Source organism: Sciurus vulgaris (genome assembly GCF_902686455.1).
Source record: "Sciurus vulgaris genome assembly, chromosome: 5".
In the NCBI taxonomy this organism is placed as follows: domain Eukaryota; kingdom Metazoa; phylum Chordata; class Mammalia; order Rodentia; family Sciuridae; genus Sciurus; species Sciurus vulgaris.
The window spans coordinates 130,394,258-130,418,860 of NC_136465.1; the positions used below are offsets into that span (position 1 = coordinate 130,394,258).

At 34.5% G+C, this 24,603-nt stretch overlaps 1 protein-coding gene across 1 annotated transcript in view; it reads right to left on the bottom strand.

The window, feature by feature from the left end:
* Window positions 1–2,906: 2,906 nt before the first annotated feature.
* The window catches only part of MDM1 (Mdm1 nuclear protein), a 32,815-nt gene continuing 11,118 nt past the window's right edge, over window positions 2,907–24,603 (bottom strand). Inside the window, exons 8-15 of the mRNA XM_079142811.1 lie at window positions 20,366–20,395; window positions 19,864–20,039; window positions 18,451–18,756; window positions 17,581–17,690; window positions 17,380–17,489; window positions 8,505–8,757; window positions 6,503–6,562; window positions 2,907–5,273 (exon numbers count right to left, since the gene is read on the bottom strand). Coding sequence (XP_078998937.1) covers window positions 5,161–5,273; window positions 6,503–6,562; window positions 8,505–8,757; window positions 17,380–17,489; window positions 17,581–17,690; window positions 18,451–18,756; window positions 19,864–20,039; window positions 20,366–20,395 — 1,158 coding nt within the window. The 3' untranslated portion in view covers window positions 2,907–5,160. The remainder of the gene's footprint in view (window positions 5,274–6,502; window positions 6,563–8,504; window positions 8,758–17,379; window positions 17,490–17,580; window positions 17,691–18,450; window positions 18,757–19,863; window positions 20,040–20,365; window positions 20,396–24,603) is intronic.

Genomic DNA, 24,603 nt, shown 5'->3' on the forward strand with positions numbered 1-24,603 from the left:
GTGATGAGAGACGCCAGGATTTCACCACATTTTGTCTTCTGCTTGCTCGATTTAACCTTACCCACTCTGAAACAAGTTTTTTGTTTTCTCCCTGTTGTTTTAGTAAAAATTTGCCAACGTAATAAAACTAATATTTTGCATCAAGTAAACTATGGAAGAGCATATATGAAGTTGTTTAATTCTCTTTAATCCTAGAACTAAATTGGTGAGCTTTTATCTTCATCTGCAAAACAAGAAACATGAGCTCAAAGAAGCTTAACAGGCTTGCTCAAGGAGCTGGGATTAAACCACAGGTTATTATAACCCCAAAGTTAATGTTTTCTAAACTACCTAACTATCAGAATCACCTGGAAGATTATACATAGATTCCTAGTCCCTGTCTCTGGGCAGTTCCACATAGATATCATGGATAGTCTCCCTCTATATATTCATTACCTGCTATTTGCAACTTTAAAAAAAAATCTATATGAATTTCTGTCAAGAAAGGAAACTAAACCAAACTATATTTTGTATAAGCCAAGAAAGATGTGAATGATATAATAACTCTTTTAGTAACTTATCTTGAGCTGCCTCTTATCTCCTTTCTGAAGTAGATTGTTTTCTCCATTAGACAAAAAATATAAAAAGAATAGGAGAGACTGATTCAGTGGCTATAGTAGTGGGCTTATAAATTATCTGTGGTGGAGAGCCGGGAGCAACCCTGAATCATAGTGCTTGCTGATTTCAGTGGTGTAAATACTCCCATTGTGGCCAAACTATTGAGGATACAGCAACCAGCTCACAAAATCCCTGAATTTTTAAGTGTGCCCATGAGCCAGCTCCAGCAAGCTACTGGGTATAGAATATAGAGGGGGAATTAAACAATTTCCCAGCAAAACCTAAAGCATCCAATATGTGGTTTGAATTGATGTGAACTCTTCAAATATCACTCTACGGATCGGCTTTAGACTATGACTTCCAAGGGCAGCTCTGTGCCCTGCAAGTCCTCATCTCACTCAGTTTCCAGGGAAAAGCTCTGATAGAGGTCTGGGGCACAATGAAGGCATGATGAATGGAGCCCTTGGTGGAAGAGAAATGGGTGCCATCTTTACACTCTTACTCGTCATGTGCAGCTGTAGTAGGCTAGGGAGCTGCCCCCTGCTTGAGAACACCAGGGTGGGAATGAAACATAAAATGGAACTGAAGGAGGGGCTGGTTTGTGACTCAGTGGTAACGTGCCCACCTAGCACATGTAAAGCACTGGGTTTGATCCTCAGCACCACATAAAAATAAATAAATAAAATAAAGGCATTGTGTCCACCTACAACTAAAGAGTATTTAAAAAATAAAATACAGGACTTATGGAAGCTTGGCTCTATGCCTGAGAACCAAGGACTGTGTCTCTCTGTGCCTCCAGTCACTATAAGAAAAAGACACATGTTTAGAGGTCAAGGTCAACTCTAGCCTAAAAATCCACCACACGGAGTTGAAGAAACCACTGGCCTGCTTTTAATCCAGGAGGTAAACTGGAGACACAAGTTGTGACCAAACACGGTGGTGCATGACCCTCACTGTCCAAAGGCGGACTGTTCTTTGCCTAGAATAGCCTTTATGCAACAAAATCACCTTGGGAAACAGTGATTACAGCAGTTTGACAACTACCTAAGAGCACATTAACAACTACCTACCACATGTAACAGTACCAGAAGCATATTCCAGAACCAAATATAAATGATTCTAGGATCTACTACCATTTTAGAATATTTGTTTCTTTGGTAAACTTCCAGGAGTCAGAATATTTTTTTTTAATATCTACTCTATGAATATAAAACTGGAACAAAGAAACAATCTATCCTAGAGCTCCTTAGGTAACCAACCTCAGGTTCGCTCTATGCAAGGATAAATATTTCAAGTGTTAATTTGCTTTCATTCTGGTTGAATTCATTTATACAATTCAATGCTCACATTCTCTGCTTTCCTGACTAGAAAAGAAAGGTAGATATTTATCTTCCAAGAAGGAAAAGGGGAAATTTAATTTCCAACTAAATCAACCAGAGAGAAATGAATCATGGTAGGTCTTAAATTTTAGTGTAAACACTCCAGAAGAGGTAGTACGGGTGAATTTTGAGAAAGAACACTTCAATTTGAAATCTTGGTCCCATCATTTAGTCTATAAAATAAAGATATTTATGCTCAAATTGTATGGTAACATTGCCTGCCATATTAACATATTTATCATGTTCTTTATCCTTAATTCTCAGCATCATCCTTCAAGAGTTCTTAGCTTGGAATTCAGACTCCCATAGGAATCCAGAGATGAGACAAAAAATTAACATGCAAAATCTCTCATGTACATCTGTGCATTTTTATCTGGGTACTCAGCCTTAAAGAAGAATGAAATCATGGCATTTGCAGGTAAATGGATGGAACTGAAGAATATCATACTAAGTGAAATAAGCCAATCTCAAAAAACCAAAGTCCAAATGTTTTCTCTGATAAGCGAATGCTGATCTATAGTTGGGGGGTGGATAGGGAAGAATGAAAGAACTTTGGATTGTACAGAGGGGCATGAGGGGAGGGGTGGGATGGGTGGGGATGAAACAGACATTATTACAGATTGAAACAGACATTATTACCCTAGATTTATGTTTGAAAAAAATTTTTATAAAAAAAAAGATGGGGGGTGGGAGTGGCAGTGTGCATTTTAGAAAATCCTTCCATTGTGATTTTGATATTCACTCCTCAGTCTGACTTTTGAGATATTTGGACAAAAAGACCAAGCCACTAGTTCATAATATTGCTGTGGGTATACTATACCTGTATACACACACTAAAGTAGAATTATATTAAAGGTGAATAAAGATTGGACTTCCCAGGCATTTTCCAAAGAGAAATGAGTTATGTCAACACAAAAGCTCACACACAAATAGTAATTCACAGCTTTATTCATTATAGTTCCAAATTGCAAACAATCCAAAAGTCCACCAGTGGGAAGAATAAATTAAAAGGGAACATGTACACCAAAACATGAATGCCTCTAAAAAATATTGTTAAGTGACAGACATAAAAGATGATTCATTTATATAAATTTTTTCCAAACTAAAATTACCAACAGAAAACAGATTAGTGAGTGCTTGGGGACAGGGATGGAAGAACAGATTGACTGCTAAGGGAAATGAGGAAACTGCAAGGGTGATGGAAATATACCTTCACCATGTTATTGGCTTCACAAATGTATACAGCTGTCCATACTCACTGAGCTACAATTTTTCTTAATAATTTCAGTTTTTAATACATAAAAGTTTGTCTTAATAACTAACAAAAATTGAATTAGCAAACTGAGCTCCTAAAAAGTAGGGACAAGTCTCACTTAACTTAGACTATTCACCCACCAACACAAATTCATATCCTTCAAATTGCTTTTCTAGTATAAGAGATGAACAGTAATGATCACTCAACACTGTTCTCTCCCCTGGGCCTCTAGGTAGTTTTAAGATAGAGGTGTGGTCAGTAGTGTGCTGCAGAATTAAATCATCACACAGAGTAGGGTAACAACCTTGGTTCCATAAGAACCATAACCTAATCTAATTGATACCTGGTAGATCAAGTTCATGTGGCATGATTCACTGAAATGGGTACACCCAGATATTATAGTCTGTACTTTTTGTAACAGACTATAAATTATGCACAATTCCCTGAAAGTTAGCTACAATTTCTTTCTTTACTATGTATCAGTGATCAGCCATTAAAAATTGTTTTAAACAACCAAACCAACCAACTTTTAAGGAGGAAGAAAATGATAGATACCTTAAAGCTTCTAAAGGGACAATAAGTTCCAAACTTATTTTACAACTAATATGTCTCAAAACACATTTGTATAGAAGCTAATTTGTGTTCTCATATCCAGCTATTCCCTAAATTGAAGCTTTAATTCCATGTTTAATGCTTCAGTAAATTTATGAACAAATTATTTTAAAAGGTCAGTGTAATGAAAGCAAATATCTGTGTATCTACAATTCTTTACAACCTCACAATATAAAATCTTTAACAAATTAACTTATGGTGAACCAGTGATTGCAAAAGCACTTTTGACCAAATTAAGCACTTTAGAACAGACTGTTTTCTTGTTTTCTAACCAATGGACATTAATATTCTGTATATTTTATCTTTCATACTTTTTATATAATATTGTAAAGATTTGATATTTTATAAAACCCATTTTAGAAATTTACACTTATCATGATTTATAAGATAAATAAGACACTGAACATGTCCTGTAAGTAGAGTAATAGAATCAAAAAGCTTGTTAAATTTTAAAAACATGAGTCTGCTTTGAAAATTCTAAATTTATCCTACATTTGTGCAAACATAGACTCAGCTTCATTGCATTTTGACAGCTGTAAAAGAAGTACAACTTTTGATTAACCTGTGATAAGCAGAATATTTCTAAAAGACAGTTATTCATTCCATGTATTAACTTTCTGGTGAAGCCAAACACACTTGATCAATTTTTATTTCAAAATGTCTACAAAGTTATAATTCTTCATTATACAAATAATTTTTCAAAATCCAGACATTATTCAAATATAAGCCAAAGTTATCATACAAATAGAATACACACAAAGATCAAAAATATACATATTCTCTCAGCAAACTTTGTTATATAAATAAGAAAATATATACAACTGATATTTTCAAAGTATAATTACCTTTAACACTGCAACCACATATAGAAGGTATTAAAGAAATACTAAAACAAAAGTTAAAATAACAACAAATTCATTTCATGACATCTACAATTATAAAAACACATAGAGCCAATCTTAGGGGAATATGTACTCCACACTGGAATCTTAATTTTCACTTTATTTCTTTACAATATTCTCTCGATGGGTGAAATTCACAATTCACCAGTTATCTTGATATCTAACACAAATGACAAAACATGTGAAGAACTATATAATCTATGTCTTTGTATTTTGGGATTGATGTCAAAGAATTCTTTAAGAGCTAAATTTGCATGAGCATGTATTAAAATTTTCCAAGTAAAAGGAACTACTGACAAATCGAATCACTTAAGCTGGAAATGTCAGAAGAAAATTTAAACACTCAAAAAATCTAAACATGGTGAGCAATACAGAAAAATTATGCCAATGGTTCCCTAGATAAAAACAACAAGGTTTATGATTTTCCCCAGAAATTATCCTTCCTTTTCTGAGCTCGTGCCAGAGTTTGAAACGCCCGGAGGCTAGACGCAGCAGAGCGAGCAGAAATCTCAGACAATCTGTCGTCATCTGTAATGAAAGAATCCCAAGATTATGTTCAGTGCAAAAATATCTCCTGAATGAATATTATGTTTTATATAACATTAACAGAAAATTAAAAACATCAAGCATTATATCAATGTTGGGTCTATCAGAAAAATATAGTAATGTATTAAATGTAAGATTTTAACATTTTCTTGATGGTTCACGGTAACTTTCCAAGTTTGTCTTATATAGATACCAAACATTTTAATGTGAAATGAGCATTTTTTCCCCACAATGTCATTAACTAAACACAGCTGATGATTTCAGTATTACCTGGAAACAATTCATCATGATACTGTTTTGTCCTACTTTCAAAAGCAGTTATTTGGGGCAAAAAAAAAAAAGATTTTCTAAACCTTTTGAAAAACAAAAGCCATACATTAACATTGTACTTATAACATATTTCTAAAACAATCTCACTAAATACAGAAATAATGTTTGACTACTCTTCATTATTATTGAAATTCCCCATTTCTGAGTAAGTAAATCTACTATATGTTTATTTATAAGCACTGTTCTTCCCTTAAAATAAAGAAAAGAGAATGGCATTCAAAATTGCCAGATATTTTGCATTTCAAAACATAATTATATTTCTAGCTCAATGAATACTAAAAAAAAGTTCCAGACTTACTAAAGGAAGAAAACACTTTAACATATGTTAATCTTCTAATATATAAGTATTAAGTTCAAATTTATTTCTCAATTCGAAATTTATGAATTCAGTAATTCCACACTTCTTAGGGTGAATCAATACAATAATTTCAATAGTTCACGTAAAGATTCAAAATTCTTCCTACTACTATAAGAAGCAAATGAATTTGTCAGAATGGAAATTGAATAGGAGAAAAAAAGTTCGTTTTCCCTAGTTCCACAAATATTTTTCAAGAACTGAAAATTGATAATATACAGGCATTTGTAATGGATGTAATACTAGACCAAATTCCTGAGCCCAGAGCTAGGGTAGAAAAACAGAAAGAGCACCTACTGTGTGCAAGGTGCAACCTCTTATCACCTGTTCGCCAGAGACTCTTCACTGCTTAGGCCCCAATTACTCATTTTTAAAATGGGGATAATTTCATCCCCATCACTGTCTTAAGGATCTAATGAAAAAACATCTGTGGAAATACTTTGTAAACTATAAAGTGCTAATCAAATATATAAACAATCATATAAAAGAACCTGTATTTTCATCTTATGTTATGTGACTGAAATACCTTCATCATTAAAGGCTTCTTGTTGAGGTAACTGGAAATTGTTCATCCTTGCTTTACCCACTTAAAAAAAAAAAAAGAAGACATTATCCTTCAAAACCACCAAATAGCATATATATCAACAGTATGGTTTGAATGTCTCTTCCAAAATTCATGTCAAAATTGAAATGCCATTGAGATGCCACTGGGAGGTGTGACCTCCCAGAGCTGTTCAGGTTATAAAGGATCCAACCTCAAGAACAGACTGATGCTGCTGGCACAGGAGTTAGGTGTTTGCCCCCTTTTCCTCTTTCTCCTGCCTTCTCTTTGCCCTTTGCCACGGGATGATGGAGAGCAAGAAGGCCCTCACCAAATGATAGTTCCTCTAGCTTGCATTTCCCAGTCTCTAGAACCATGAGCCAATAAATTTCTATTCATGATAAATTACTCAGGTTCAGGTTTTCTAATATAGCAGCACAAAACAAACTAAGAGATTATATTAAACCCTTAAAGAAAGTTGATGATCAGAAATTTTATTAAATTTTTATATCTTGGTGTAAATTACTATCGAAGGGTACTCACTAATTTATAATGTACATAGCAAGTACAAAAACTATGAATAACTTCTTATAATTCTTTTCAAAAATAATATTGATCTAACTTTAAAGAAACATAGTAGGCTTCTGTTTAGAGATGATAGATTTTATACACATTTATAAAAATGACATAAACCAAGAGAATAGAGACATTGAAGATAAGAAAACAGCAACAAAATTTTGGAAATTGGAAGGCAAACAAAAGGGGAATGAGGTGTGTAATTCAAGCAAGTTGAATTCTTAAGCAGCTGAGGAGTGAAACAAGAAGCAACCACCTTCTGCTCCATGGCTAGGGGTCTGGGAGTACTGAGTCTCACAGAAAGCTGTAGTGAAGGTAAAATGAACCAGGAAACCAGCTGAAAATCTTTTGCAAAACAGCTGGCCCCTCAGATTCTTCTTTAAATTACATAGTGACATAAATATTTCTCTCCAAAAGGAATAATGGAGGTTTTATCTCAAAAGGCTCATCAGACTACTATGACTCAAAGGACACCCTGAGAGCAAGGGCGCCACAGTCAAAACAGGATTTTTTATACACACAACCCACATGTATATTTATATTTTAAAACTTGTCTCTTCGAAGATAAAACACTCCCTTCTGTGAAATAAGAATGGGATGCCATATAAAATGAGTTTACAGTATTAAAAAAGTTGTTTGAAATTAAATATTATAGCAATTTTTAAAAATCAAAAGGGGCAAAGGATAAAAACCAAATTAAAATAAAAAGACAGAAAGAAAATAGGAGAAGAAAAAAGAGGGAAAAGAAAAAAACCATGCCCAAAATCTGAGTAACTGGTGCTGAAAAGAGAAAATGGAGGGAAGGAAATTACTAAGAAAATTTCCCCATAGTAAGAATTTTCCAGATTGAAAGAACTACAATATCAATATATCAGTAAAATAAATGAAAAGACCCCTTCAAACACATCATTGTGAAATACCAGGGCATTTGGGTGTAAAAGAGAAGATTTCAAAAGCTGCCAGAAAAGAAAATACCACATGCAAAAGATGAAGAATAAAAACAGCACGAGTCTTCTCAAGATTAACAGTGGAGGCTGGAAAACAGCAGAGTAATGCCTAATATTACTAAATAAAAAATAATTTCTGATCTTAAATTCTCTACCCAGGCAACATGCACAATGTCCAGAAACATTTTGGCTGTTGAGTCTGGAGGAGAGGTGCTACTGGTATCTGGAGGGTTACCCACATGTGTATGAGTAAGAACTTAAGACACACCTTGCACTTGTATAAAAGTGAAAAGTGAGCTTAGGTGCATCACAACTCAGTGTCCCAAAGAGATCTTTCCTATTATTAAAAAAAAAAGCTACCACAACTTTTTAATATATAGTACACACTTATAGCATTTTACCTCTCTGTGTCACTTTCATTTTAAAAGGCAAAAAAATTGCAAAAAGTTAACCAAAATAATTACCATTATGCTGAAACTCTGGATCTCTCAGAGAGCCCTGAATTCGACGAGCAGGGTGCCAATAGGATGGAACACACTTTGGAGAAGGTGACTGTCTGGGGGTGTTCGTTGGATATTCTGGAATTTTTGAAACTGGCAGAGCTGCCTCAGCAAATTTAGCATTATTAGCTTCAGAATCTTCCCGCAAAGGCAGAGGATCAACTGTTTTTATACCAGCAGCAGGAGAAGTCAGTAGGAATAGAGCACGACTTCCTTTCTAAACACAGAAAAAAGAAGAGCTATATACACATGTAATCATATACAAATAAAGAAACCAAACACTCAAAGCCAAATTGAAGGACCATAAAACTAACAGGAGAAAACAGGGGACATTCTATGTAACCTCCATGGGAGTGTTATAAGCATAACACTCAATATCTATAAACAGAATTGGCTGTATAAAAATGAAAAATATATACATTTAAAAAAATCAAAAGAAAAAATGGCAAACTTGGGGAAAATATACAACTTATATGATTGACAATGAATTATTACTGCTATATAAATATTTAAAGCACTGAGAAAATGATAAACCTAATTAAAACATAAAGAATATGAATAAGCAATTCATATACACAAATACAGCAAACATTCTACTTCACTAATATTCAAAACATTATAAAATGTATTGAGAGACTAATTTTTTATTTCTCCCTTGAAAAGCATAAACCCAGTATTTTCTTGTCTTGTGATATTAATGAAAAATTCAAATACCATGCTGAACTGCAGCATATCTACTCAGTTTCTGAATTTAATGAGAATGATCTAAACTTTTTGCTTTAAAGGTAATGGTTGTTATAAGTAACTTTCCTTTTATTTACATTTTCCTAATACGTGTTTTAAACATAAAATTAGGTTTTAAAATGTATCAACTGCTTCCCTCCAAGTTAGTCTATTAATGTGATGAATTTAATCAAAAGTTTTTTATATGATGTTGAAAAATATTTTCATCTATGAAATAAGCCCAACCTACTTGAAGATATTGCATTGTTTTTAGTAAATTGTTAGATTTGGTTGGCAAGTATTTTATTAAAAATTTGTCTCTTTCAATCCCTATCACAGCAAACATAAAATAAGATAAATTTTCTGGTGAGATACTAATTTTTTATTTACTAAATTGTAAACATTCATTTAAAAAAAACCAGCAATACTCAGAGTGTGCAATGATGTGGAAAAATTGTCATTCTCCCATAGACAAACTGGGAACGCAATCTTTTTGGGTTGTTTTTGCAAAATACAGCAAAAGTCTTAAAATCCTATGTACTTTCATCATGCAGCACTACTTGGGGAGTACATATTTACAAAAACAAAGAGAACAATAAGAACAATAATGTAGCTGCAGGATGGAGTTCTTTATAGCATTTTTTCAAAATAGAAAAATTAAGAAATAATAGAAATCTAAAAATTGTCAACAATAAAATCTAGTTTAAAAACTATAGCAAACTATAGATTGCATACAATATTGCTGTTAAAAATAAGATATTAACAAACATTGAATGGTATGAAAATATGCTCACAATACAGGACAAAGTAAGAAAAACTAGATTGTGTAATTTTATTTGTATTATATTTATTAACATATACACATACAGCTAAATACCTCAAAAATTTAGTAGTGAATGTTCCTAGAGAACAAGGGTGAGACCATTTATTTTATTTTTTGGTTTGGTCAGTTTTCTGTTCCACAATGACAAAGTATCATTATCCTAAAAATTTCTGATGATTGTACATTTTAAGTGAATGTAAACTAACAAAATTAAATACAGTTCCAAACTTTCCTGATCATTCCTCATACCTGTTGCTTTCATTAATTAGCTTCGAGTCTATAAATGCAATATTCAAAACATTGCTTTTTAAAAATTTTCTAAATTTGTCCTGATTATATATGACAGTAGAATGCATTTATGCATTTTGATAACTCGTATGTAAATAGAATGTAATTTCTCATTTTTCTGATTGTACATATTGTAGAATCACATAGGTCATGCAATCATATATGTACCTGAGATAATAATGTCTGTTTCACTCTACTATCCCATCCTATTCCCATCTCCATCCCCTCCCTTCACGCCACTCTACCTAACCTAAAATAACTCTATTCTTTCCTAGTGCCCCCAATTGTGAATTAGCATCCACATATTAGAGAAAGACATACAATCCATCAACAAATATATGAAAAAATGTTCAACATCTCTAGCAATTAGAGAGTGATGCAAATCAAAACTACTCTAAGATTTCATCTCACTCTAATCAGCATGGAAACTATCAAGAATACAAGCAACAATAAATGTTAGCGAGGATGTGAGGAAAAAGGTATACTCATACATTGCTGGTGGGAATGCAAATTGGTGCAACCATTATGGAAAGCAGTAAGGAGATTCCTCAGAAAAACTAGAATGGAACCACCCCTTGACACAGCTATCCCACTCCTTGGTTTATACCCAAAGGACTTAAAATCAGCATACTATATTGACGCAGCCACATCAATGTTTATAGCACCTCAACTCACAATAGCTAACTATAGAACCAACAGGTGCTCTTCAACAGATGAATGGATAAAGAAAATGTGGTACATATATATACAATATTACTCAGCTTTAAAGAAGAATGAAATTACAGCATCTGCTGGTAAATGGATGGAGTTGGAGAATATCATGCTAAGCAAAACACTGCTTTTTAACCTCAGGTATCACATGCTGCAATTGGAGATATGATTCCTACAAAGTGGAGATGGCACGGACTCTCAACCAACAAACACATTTTAAATCAAGACTCCGGATAAAACCATAATCTCCCAACTTGCTTCCCTTTTTAACTGTATTATTTAACACAGTAAAATAACTCCAAAGGGAAATTGTTCTTTTTTTTTTCATTTACTATGTATATCAACGAAGTTTAGATTCTTTGTCAAACCAGTTTTACATTATTAAATAAAATCTGAACATAACCTGCAAAATAATTTGAACACATGGGGTTCTTGGGATTAATATAACTGATGACATGATCTGTTTTTGAGTCTACAGCCTCCTTACTGGTCTCAGTGCTTCCACTCTGCCCTGTGTATAATAGTTCTCCAAGTGAGTAGCCAAGGTGACTTGATATACCCTGTAAATCAGGTCCTATTTGCTTTGCTGCTTCAGATTTCCAAGGGCTCCCCAGTGTTATTAGAATAACATTCAAATTCTTTACTTCACCTCTCTTTCTAGCCTCATTTCCTATCCTCTCTTCTTTCCTGTCTGGGCTCCAGCCACAGGGCCTTTTCACTCTCTTTAAAAATAAAATGTGTGCCTCGCTCTTCTAGCTAAAAAGTAAGTAATACTGTAAATTAACAAGATCATAATTTTACTGTTCTTTGCTTTATTTCCTTTCTGTATAAATGAACAAAAAACTAAAGGTGACTTCGAAGTAAAACTTTTTTATGAAAACAAACATCGTGCCTTGTAGAATACATCAGCAGCCTGCATTTCAACTCTTGGGAATTAAAATAACTTTAAAATGTGTATTTACTTTCTAATGATTATATGACAAAACTGAAGTTTTAATAGCATTGTTAGGTGGTAACCTTTTTCTTTCAATTTCTAAAAGTAATACAGATGTACAAGGTCTAACCAATTCCACTCTTTTATTTCAAAATATTATAATTAATATAAATTATCCTCAACTCACAAGTCAAAATTATAGTTTTCAACATTCTTTTCTCAAATAAGATTTGGTACTAAGACAAAAGGCAAAGGTAACTTAGGTTATTTTTCATATTGCTAGCATATCATATAATTGATGTTATGATTATTCAGAATGGTTAAGAAATCTTTGAGTTTGGAACATATTACAGTATTTAATGATGCCACTTCTGACTCCACTCCTCCAACTTTGTACTGGCAATTAACTTTAAGGGATGAAATTGCTTTTCATCAGCAAGTGATTTTGTTTTGTAAAAAGTTTTGGAATTGTCTCCTACATTTTTAATCATAGAGAAACATTAAAAAATATCTTTTCTTTTCTTTAAAAGAATAAAACTCAGCCCTAGGTAAGAACTTGCTGTTCTTTCTACTTGGAAAACAATCTCTATCCCAGATCCCTGCAGGGACACGTTCCTCATTGGTCCTTCTTAGCTAGTTACCTCCTCGGGGATGCCTATCCTGATGGCCTCACCTGTCCATTGGAGGTCCTCTGAAGTTTTATTTAATTCACAGCACTTCCTACTATGTAAACTTACCTTCCTAAATAAATTATTTGTCTATTTCTTCCAGTGAAAAAGGAAGCTGCATGAAGACAGGTATTTTGTCTTGATAATCAAGGAGTCCCCAGTGCTTAGAACAGTGCCTAGCACCCAGTAAGAGCCCACTGAATATGGAATCAAGTGAATGAAAATGAAACTCCTGATACTCCCCACCAAAGAGAGTCCTTGTCCAGAGTTCTCTTGGGGCATACCCCCCCATTAATCCTGTTGGAAAGTCAGACCTAGAAGTCATCCATATGGTCTTTCATTCCCCATTACCTGACGCAGCACCAAGGCTTGACATTGTTCCCCTCACACAGTTTCTTCCACTTCAGTTCCATCCACTTCTATCTATGTCCATTCACACTAACCCAAGACATCCTGACAACATCCCCTACCTGAACTACCACAATGGTCTTTAAAAGAACCCAGTCTACTCTCCCTTTCTAGTGTAACCACAAAGAACTTGCAAAATATAATCACAATACTCCCTTATTTAAAATATTTTGATGGCTTCCCATTGCTCCTGAGATAATGACAGAAATTTTAATGCCATTCTTTTCAGCCTCATGTTCCACCATACTTCCCATCGCACACTGCACTGCTCTTTGTTTCTTAGAACCTTATGTTTTTTTCTCCACAGATTTTGGTATATGCTATGCTCCTCCTCCACACCCTCTATATGTGGTTAGGGCTTCCACTTCCTCTTTATCTCAGGTGAATTATGATTTCCTCTAAGAGGCATCCTTGAATTCCAAGATGCTTCCTGACCTTTAAAATCAGACCAATTCCTTCCAGAATAGTACTATGTATTACAGACTTTGAAACCCTAATTAGTTTTAATTTCTCTCTCTTTTTTTGGTATAATTGATTAGTTTGTCTCCACACAAGACTATAGGTTCCACAAGGTCTTGTATCATAACTGTTCTTAGTCACTGGCATAGCCATAGCATCTAGCATGTGTGTAAATGGATAAGAAACACCTGCTGATTGAAAACAGCAATACACACCTGCATTTTTAATATTATTTATAAGATCTGAAAATGCTGCCTGAGGACAAAACCAATATCATGAGAACTCTAAAGTTTTGTAAGTCAGTGTTGTTTAGGGATTAAAATCATGAGCTCTGAGGATAGACAAAACAAAGTCAAATTCTATTCCACCATGTGGTGACCATGTGACCTCAGTTTCATCATCTAATTGAGCATAAAAACACCTCCCAGAGTTTATACAAGTTAGGGTGAAGTCACCCTAATTATTGCTGTCCTATAATTCTTACACAATTTAAGGTATGTGATTAAAAGTTAATGGTGAAAAAATTCCTTAATATTATAACACAGTCAAATTCCTGTAGCAAAAAGAGATGTAAGGTGCTATCAAAGGTAACTAAATAATGGGAATAATTCATTGGAAACTAAAAGACTTGTGGGTTTAATTTTGTATGTAACAATGGTTTTTATAAGAAAAGAAAGGAGAAAAAAACTGATTTTGCATATCAAGTTTAATGACTCAAGCTTAACGACTCTACCAACAGCAACCAAGGGACAGATAATAAGAAATAACCACAACTAGTTCCTAGTGCAGCCCCTGGTGTTGCTGGTGGCAGAAAATTCTGGTGGCAGGGATTTCTAATCAAGTTATTAATAAGAAACTTCCTTATTTCAAAAAAGTTTGTAATTAAAATATTACAATTGTAAAGTGTAACCCATGAGGTAGCGACTGACATTAAAATGTCAAAGGCCAGTATTAGTCTATTTATATTATTCAAGAAATTAATTTCACAGTAAGTGAAAATAATACATACAAATCCACTGCAAATAAGGATTATATCCACCCACTGTGGCAGAGTGAGTCTGTGTGCACAGATGCTTAAAGCTTACATTTTCCAGGGGCAGAACAGTCCATGGGGGCAAATGATTCTTAGCATTTTATTCTGATCATTCCTCTGACTATCCTCCTATTATCACATTTCATTTAATAAACCAATGCATTCATAAGCAACAAGAAATAGTTCAGATATTCTATCACTCAAATGACATTCATTCAACATGTATTTAATAAGTAGCTGCCGTCAGCTGGGCTCTGTTCTGAGCCCTGGGGTTAAGGTGCGCTCTGATACACACTCCCACCTCTCCCTGAAAATTCCTACTGTGCACTCTGGAACTCATGAACAGCCATTAACAAAATGTCACACAGATTTTCTACCTTTTCTCTGAATGTTCTCTCTTCTACTTTAACCATATACCCATGAATATGTGTGAAGCCTTGTCATAACTGGTAACCGCAATCTCTTCATAATCTTATTCCTGACCAATACCACCTAACTTTAAAATTAATCTGCACAAGTACCCAGATTCTAACAAGTGTTTAAGGCTATGAAGACCTTCCACCCATTGATCCTGTCACATTTGCATGTTCCATAACCTTCTCAAGTCCTGCTGTCCCTGCCCAATGACTTCCACAGTTAATCATCACAAATCACTTTCCTATATATACTTTAACTTTCTTAGCCTGTTGCTCACTTTGTCTTTCTCTCTTAACAAAACATATTTACGAATCACAGTTAAATCCAACTCTACCTATCATGTATCTCTGCAACCAAAAATATGCCTGAAGAAAAACACACAACCCGTCCCATTTGTTTTATATCAAATCCATGACCACTAACCTAAATTAGACCCTTACCACTGCCTGCAATATTCCACATTTCCCTGACTCATTTTCCCCTTCCCTGATAAAACTATTTTATGACTCCTTCCTTTTCTTCAAATCTCCAACATTTTATTCCCCAGCCTCATTCTCTACAAGGATATTCTTCATACATCACTGAGAAATAATCAGAAGTTTTCCGAAAGTTCCATCACATCTTCCTATGTTCATTAGCAGTGCCCAGGAATTCTGCTTCCCCTCTTCTAACAATGAAGGGATGGGCAGACTGTCCAAGACCAACCCTTCAAGTCCCCATCAGATCCCAACCCCTTTCTCCTACTTAGTATCTTTGAACAATTTTCCCCATACTCCAGCCTCTTCAACTCCTCTGTCTTCAAAATTATAGTTATCAACATACAAACATGCTGTTACCTTTTCAATCTTCATCTCACTTCTTACATCTACATTCTATTACTGTTTCCCTTTTTGGAAAAAACTCTTGAAAGGATTGTCTGTGATGGCTGTCTCCAATCCCTTTCCTCATCTTTCTCTTGAATCAATTTACATTTAAGCTTTTGCCCCTTCTTCCACCCAAACTGTCATTTATCAAGGTCATTAATGACCTCCAACTTGCAAAATCCAATAATCAATTCTCATGCCTTACTGACTCTTCAGTAGGACTGACATTGCCTCCTTGATACCTTCAGGATACCACACTCCTGTCTGTCACCACCTCACTGGCTATTCCTCTGCTGTATCCTTTGCTGGATAATTCTCAACTTCCCAATATCACCTGTTCTTTTCTGTCTCCCTCCCTTGATGATCTCCAGTCTTGAGACTTTAAATGCCTTTACCACCTAGATGATAAAGAGTCTCAAATCTGTATCTGCAGTCCAAATTGCAGATACATGCTCACTTATATAACTAATAAGCTCTCAAATTTGACATGTTCCAATGCAACTCAATCTTTCCTGACCAATTTTTTCTTCATAGTCTTCCCTACCTCAATTACTTGGCAACTCCATCCTATTTCCAGACCAGAAATTCTGGCTCTTCCTTGATTCTTCTTCTCCCACCCCACACCTGATCTGTCAGTAATTCTTGTCAGCTGTGCCTTCAATGTATATCCAGAATTGAACACCATCATGTGACCCTCACTACTACCACCACGATCCAACAATCACCTCTTACCTGAACATAGTAATTAAGTCCTAATGGGTTTCACATACGTGTTTTTGCTCACCTACTGTCTATTTTCCACACAGTGGCTACAGTGACTTTGGAAAAATTAAGCTAAATCATATCACTCCTAGTCCTTTCAATAGTTTCTCTTCTCTCTAAGAATAAAATTCAAAGTCTTTCCTATGAGCTATAAGGTCCTACACAATTTAGCAAGCCATTGTGTCTCTGAACTACGATGTTCTAGTCACATGACCTCCTGGCTAGCCCTGGAGGAACCAGGCATCTTTTCACCTCTGGACTTTGCACTTGTTGCTCTCCTTTGCCTAGAATTCCTTTCTAGATACTTATGAGTCAATCCCTGACCTTCTTCACATTTTCCTCTATTGCCCTCACTCTCAGGAAAGACCTCCCTGGCCACGTGTCATTTACTTCCCCTGCTTTATTTTTCTCCTTAGCCTTTATCACTACTTATATATTTTACCTAGCTATCTTGTCTCTCTTCCCTCAAATTCATTGAGGCCAGGACTTCTGCTATTTTTCACTGCTATATCTCCAAGACTAAAATATAGTGCCTGGAACATAGTTGGAATACAACTGCTACACAGTTGGTGCTTAGTAAATAATACCTTTTTTCTTCTCTCTCTCTTCCTGTTGAGTCACTACTAAGAAGATCTGAAAGCATATCCGCAACAACGCAATGTTGCCACTCAATACCTATCATTCACTTATTACATGTGACAAAAATAATCTGCTACAAGATATGTTCTTCCCTCAGATATAAATATTTACCTTAGTAAAATCATTCTTTGAAGTTTCTGAACAATCCTGAGAGGACATTCTTCTCTTCTGCTCTGGGGCTGGAGGCTTCACTTTACTTGGGGACACTAAAACAGCTCCACCTGGAAAAATGCAGAAGACAGGTTTCAATTAAACTACCTTAATACTTAGAAAAAGTAGTGGAACAAGAACTGTGCAGTGCTCGCCTATTACCAACAGCTGGAGTAGTAAGATCATGATGAGTCCTCTGGATTCCACCAAGTTCTCTCAGTTTTGGAGTAGGAAGCCTGCCTCCATTTCCTGAGGATACAGAAGAACTCGACCTACAAATTGGAACAATCTATTAGGAAGCATTTCCTTTGGAAAATATGATTAAAAAATAGTTTTCAGCATTGTGCAACAATAAAATACAAAACATAAGAGAAGGTCATTTTGTTTCTGAAAAAATAACAAGTCCATATGCAGTTAAGAGGGACTGAATTCTAGAAAAGGGCGGGGGAAATCACTGCAAGTCAACAACAACACAGCTGAGAACTCAGGACCCAGGCCCCACATTAGCTGCAATACCCACGAAGGAACAAGGGCTTTGGACTAGAGACAAAAGCATCACTACCAATGGTGCAGAACCAATCCCCAAAACAATTTGCAAGTAAAACAACAGGAAGTAGCTGGCTTCAGAAGTCACTTTTAAAAAAAATTCTATAAAACATTATCCTTTCTTTTTTCATACAACCATCTGATATTAGTTAACATGCACTTTTTACTTAAAATACAAAAAAGTCATTCTTCCAGACACATTTGCAAATATGACAAAAACTCCAGGACACAGATAAAATAATCCTACTTTTTCCACAAGTAGCTCAGAGTTTTAAGTGTTCATTACCAATTAGTGGTGACTCAAATATCTGAGTGAATCAAATTATAACAATATAGCAGTGACTACTTCGTAACATTAAAGTATTTAAATCTGCTCTTTATTAGTCACAAGTTTAAAAGTGTAAACCACTATACTTAGTAACAAAACAAATACATATTAGTCATGTATGATAATACTCTATACACTGAGAAATTTAAAACTCTCACCCTTCTTTTATCTTGTCTGCCTTAGATGCCTCGTGCATGTCCATCTTCTCTGGCTCTCCCATGTACACCTGCTTGTCTCTTTCCCTTTCCTCTTCCTGCTCTTCCTCCCCGTTGGGCTGTTTCTGTATGTCTTCACCAGCATTCTCTGCATCCCAAGCCAGCCGCCTTCTAACAGGCATGGTGGGAGAACCTGACATGCCCACTTCCTCTGTGGTATTTTTCTGGGGCTGTTCTTCCAAGATGTCTTTTTTTTCTTCTGGTTTTGTAGCAGGGCATTTGTGCAAAGTCTTATGACTTGTAGGATCTCTGCATAACAAAATAAGTTTTATTTTAAATTTGAGTAGCTTGAGATTTCCAGTTTATACTAATTACAGTGAGATCATCATTTCCTTCCACTGTTTACAACTGTATGCTTTTCACAAATACTGCCTTGTCCAGGTATTGAACAAAAATTCTAATAGAGTTCATTTCAGAGTATATCATAAATGAAAGTTACCATCTCAAGTTCCTATTAAAATATTTCAAAATATTTCTCTTCCCTTACTCCTACCTTCATGCAAAATAACTGCACCTCTGGTGGCAAAAGTCATATTTAGCCCCAAAACTGGAATTTTCTTGCATACACTAGGACCCCCATGGTATTACTTGTTCAGTTATTAAATTAGTGTTATGCACAAATTCAAGTATACTTGGAACCAAATACACTGATTCAAATTTCATACTTTAGATTCATCTTTTTGATACATTATTAAAGACTAGATTTTATGATTAAAGACTAGACTTTTAAATCAGATGTAGTATAATTAGAATTTACAGATTAATATGGTATTCATGATTATATTGATATACTATAATAACTAAAAGCTATTTTATTTACTATAAATCAATATGTAATTTCTCTTCCAAATAATTAAATCATGTTCACTTTAAAACCTAAAACAGCAGAGAATTTTTCCATAAAATAAGGGGCCAAGCTCCATATTAGTCACAAAATCCATTAAAGAATGATAATGGATATGTACTAATAGCTTATATTGTCTCAGTTTTTACTGTTGTTGCCTTTCTTTTTTATAATTTCTAAAGTCCTTTTATATCTGCCATATAATCATTCTAATTTTGCTACTGTGACAAAGAATATTATAAAATCCAGCCTTCCAGAATTACATTATGTATTATTTATATGCAAATACTTAAATCGCATGTGTGTGCAAAAAATTATATGTAAAATTATGTATACATATATATGTATCTTTATTTTACACAGAAAATAATATTAAAATAATGAAATAAGTGGTGGACATATTTTCATTTGACCAAAAGACAAATTTTGAGTAGGCATGTCATCTTCCTATATCACTCCATGAGTCACATCAACTACAACATACTTTCTCACCATCCACAAAGAAATCTCACCCTGCAAGATCTAAGGCTCTGATGTTGCTACTAATGGTTCCCTCCGAGCTTGTGGTTGAGGAGACATCCCAACAGCAGTTTTTATCAGACAGAATCTGATTCAGATGGTCCCGAGAAAAATGTGTTCCCTGAACTCGTTTCCTATAAAACTCAGCCTTTTCTCGGAGTTCTTTAACCTATGCAGGAGATTCAGACAATATCCATTATTGTAAATGCTCCTTTATAAATATCACAAAGTAGCAAAACACTGCACAAATACAGCCAGGGACCAAGGAGAAAAGAAGGTGAAAATAGCCACATACAGTCATCAGACTATGTGCACTTAAGCAAAAATTAAAACAATCAAGCTAAAGCATGATGCAGGTATTTTATTTCAGACCAGAAGGCAGGGAGAAATTTGTAGGAACTAAGAAAAATATTGACAACTACTTTTTATTACAACTTAAATTAGACAAGGATTTGATGCATTATTACAGTTTTAAAAAACTCAAAAGCAACCAACCTCTGCATACCACATGGCATTTAGAGAACCCTAGGGGAGGAATACAGAAACATACTTAATGATAGGTTAGTGCCTTAACTGAATATTAATGAAATGATGAATAATAATGAAATATTGCAATCATTATTCCTCCTTATACATACATACTAAACTTATCAAACAGTATTTCTTAACATTTTTAGTAATGATTAATTCAGTAACCATGGTATCTTAGTATTATCTTGAAAACCAACCACATTCTTGCATGGCTGGGATACTGTTGGTGACAGGTAAACTGATGCCTATCTATTCCTATCTCCCTACCTCTGAAAAAGTACTTACATGCCAGAAACTCCCATTATGGATTTATTTCCAGCTTTATATACAGCTGCTACTACTATAGAAGACTCTACTGAGAGTTGTGAATTTCCCTCTCCGAATCCCTCAAATTCCCTTAAAATCAGAAATCTCAACTTTTTAAAAAAAAATATATACTAAATACATAATTAAAAAGAAATTCCACCACATCATGTATATCATCACAAGAATGGAATGAATAAGTAATACTCCATGTATGAATAATATATCCAAATACACTCCACTGTCATGTATACCTAAAAAGAACTAATTAAAAAAATAAATTCCAACAAAATAATAATTAAAATATATTCAACAATATGACAAGATATAAAAAGAATATTCTGATAACTATGCGATAATTTGAATTCCTTAATGTGCAAATAACATTTTCCTATGAAAAGAAGCCTTATACCCATTTGAAATCCTTTTATTTTATACGTTATATTGCCACCTACTGGCTTCACTAAATACAATTGCACAATGTAAAAAAATACATAAATCAAAGCTTTACCCTTAAAATTCTGCTTAAAAATCTTTATTCTTGAAAAAACTCTAACATTTTCTATCATAAAAGTAGACCATTAGCATTAAAAGGATATCATGATATTGTTACAGAATTGTTTTTGTTTCACTTAGAGGCAAAAAAAAAAAAAAAAAAAAAAGGAAATGAAACTTAGCAATGCAAAAGCCATTGAAGGAACATCCTCAGTTCCTAAACAAGACACTCTTTTGAAAGCAAAGGGATTTAAAGTGGTACTTTTTAAGGAAATAGACAAAGCAAAAAACAGCACCTTATAAGAAAGGTGAATATAGAGTAAAGGGCATAAGAAACCACATGATCCCTACAAAGTCCTAATACTCTGAGCTAAACGTGAAAAAAATCCTAAAAGATATTTTGAAATATTGTTTTCTTCCCTGCCCCTGAAAAAAATCCAAATATGCTTGTTTTTCATTTCTTTCAACTGCTACACTTGACAGAAAATGTCTAGTAGTGGGTTTTGTATTTAACTGGTAGAACTAAAACACATGGGTTGTCTGTTGAATGTTCAACCAGTGTATTCTGAATGCACAGGAACCTTCTTATAAAGTGCCTTGACATACTCCTGATTGTATGTCTAGGAAGTGCCCACATTCCACGTTTCATGCCACTCTATTACCCACACGAAGTTCATATGCTTTAGCATCACTTCCCTCCCTCTGTGTTCTCAAAGTCCTCTTCCACTAACCTATGAACTCCTTGAGGTGAGTGGGAATGCAGCAGATAAGCACTGACTCCATAACCTTTTCTGAATATGGACAAAGAAGTAGACCTGAGCTGCAGAGCTACCTAACAGTCAGAGATAAGCAAGAAACTCCCTGGTACTCAGTGAGTTTCTAGTCCAATTAACCTGTACTTAAACATTCTAATACTGGCACAGTCTATGTCACAATAAACCAGTGAGCTATAAACTTAAGAAGAGGTTCAAAAGGGGATCCAATCAGTACATCCCTGTGTGTTAGGCAGAGTGTGAAGGAGCAGTAAAGGAGGCTGCATTCTTCCCATGTGGGAGCACCTTATTGCTTGTTCAATGAGAAAATGGATGAAGATCCAGTTTTGATACCAATTATATTTAAAAAGGAAGGAGAGAAGATACTTCATAGAAATTCTGTAAAATTTTAGTTTTCCATTTTTACTGACATTTAAAACTTGATGCATTAAATTTTCTTTATTAGCAATCTTTTTGAATAATCTTGATACTAATGCTCTGTTTTCACAAATGCAGGCCTTTAAACTTCCAGAATTCTAAAACTAAGATGAGAACTTAAGAGGCTGACATCTCCCAAAGTAAAGATTAAAAAAATGAATAGTGTAGATTAAGAACAACCCCTACAACCACAACTAGAGCCACTAAAAAGGAGAGATATAAGTCATTTCCAACCCAAAACAATATACGCAAACCTTTCTCAGTTAAGTAAGGCCATCAGATTAAGATACAAATGCTACAGTAGGATTTTTCATTATTCCATTACATTTTCCAAACTAAGAATTAAACTTTATCCAAATCAAGAATTAAAAGTCATTTGAAGTTTATATGCAGAAAAATCAAATTCAGAAAACTGAAGGGAAAAAATCTTTTTCTCAAAAATCGTGCCTCAGTTGGACAAGGTGGTGCACACCTGTAATCCAAGTGGCTCAGCTGAGGTAGAAGGATTGCAAATTTTCAAAGCCAACCACAGAAACTTAACGAGGCCCTGAGCAACTTAGCAAGACCCTGTCTCAAAATTTAAAAAAAAAAGTAAAAATAAAAATAAATCATTCCCCCAAAAAAGAGGAGTCACTTTATACCTAGTCCTTAGTCTGTTGAATTTTATGACTATTGAACGTGAGACTTTATATTGAAACAAAGTTCTATGGGTCCTATTCTAATGTGTCTTTCCATTACCTCAGCCGATACCTCAACCGATGCTTTGGAGGACTGAAAGATTACCTAACAATCAAGCAAAAAATAAATTTAACACAATTCAGCAATTTTTCTGAGAACAGGGATCTAACAATTGCAACTTTTGGTTGTTATTTAAAACAATCTTGTAAGTAAGCACTTTATAAAAAGAAAAAAATAACAGAATGAATCAAACAACATTGTTCTATGTAAATTTATGATTACACAAATGGTATGCCTTTACGCCATGTACAGAGAAACAACATGTATCCCATTTGTTTACAAAAAATAAATAAATAAATAAATAAATAAATAAAACAATTGTACAAGTGGTTATATTAGAGAGATGACAGACAAAACCACCAGACAAAGGCAACCACTTAGTGAACAGGTACTGAGGCCTTAGGATAAAATACCCAGTGACTTGACTATAAATAGATTCCAAAAGTACCAGTTTCAACAATATAGAAGAAAATGAAGATTGATATCTGGACTAGAAAACTGTATCATGACTCAAAAAGTGACAATATTTTCATGATAAAATTCACTGATGTCAAAGTGCATTTAAAGAGTATGAATATACACCTTCATTAAATTTTAGGAGGGGGAAGTGACAGAATGCCTTATATTTAGGTACCTCATTATCAGTCACATACTGTAAATGTCTTTGGGCAAGGAGAGGAGGGATCCAAGATCTAAATAAAGTATGGCCCTTGTTAAATGTCTATAACTTGGTTAACAAAAACTTACTAATAACACTGACACTGACTTCTTAGAGTAAATTTTTAATTATTTTCAAATTCCAATTTACTTTTTAAAATTATTTTTCTCAAAAGAACTTAAGGCAAACTATACTTCTAATTTGGATATTTACAAATACCAGTATCAATTAATAAATTAAATAATTGATTACAAGATATCACAATAGGAAACCTTGAAAAAAACATCTAAATTAACAACAATATTCTCTACCATTGGGGAAGTATCAGGAATTTCCTCTTATCATGACTTCAACCTAATAATTTTCTCAGTCCATTAAATGTTTATATATGAGGCCTAAACATCAATTCACCTTAGTGTAAAGATGTCTGAAGAGACTAGGAAATAATCTTTTCAAAACAAGAGTTTCTCACCATCTCCCCTTAGTAAAGTGCCCAAGCATGACAGGTCAGCAGACAACCCTATTTAGTGGCCACCTCAGTGACCCAACTATGTTCTGTCTATGTCCTTGGCTTTTCCCCTGGCCCTATCACAGAGCACAGTTCCTTGCCAAGATCTGGGACACTCATAAGCAGCTCAAGAGTTTAGCTGAAGCATTACAATAAGTGAAATAAGCCAAATTCTCAAAGTCAAGGTTTGCTCATTACTCAAGCTAGAGCAAAAAAAAGCAAGGGGGCCAGGCAAGGAGGGAGGTGGGAGGGGAATCTCATGAAAACAGAGAAGAGACCAATAAAGTAGAGGAAGGGGACCAGTGGGAGG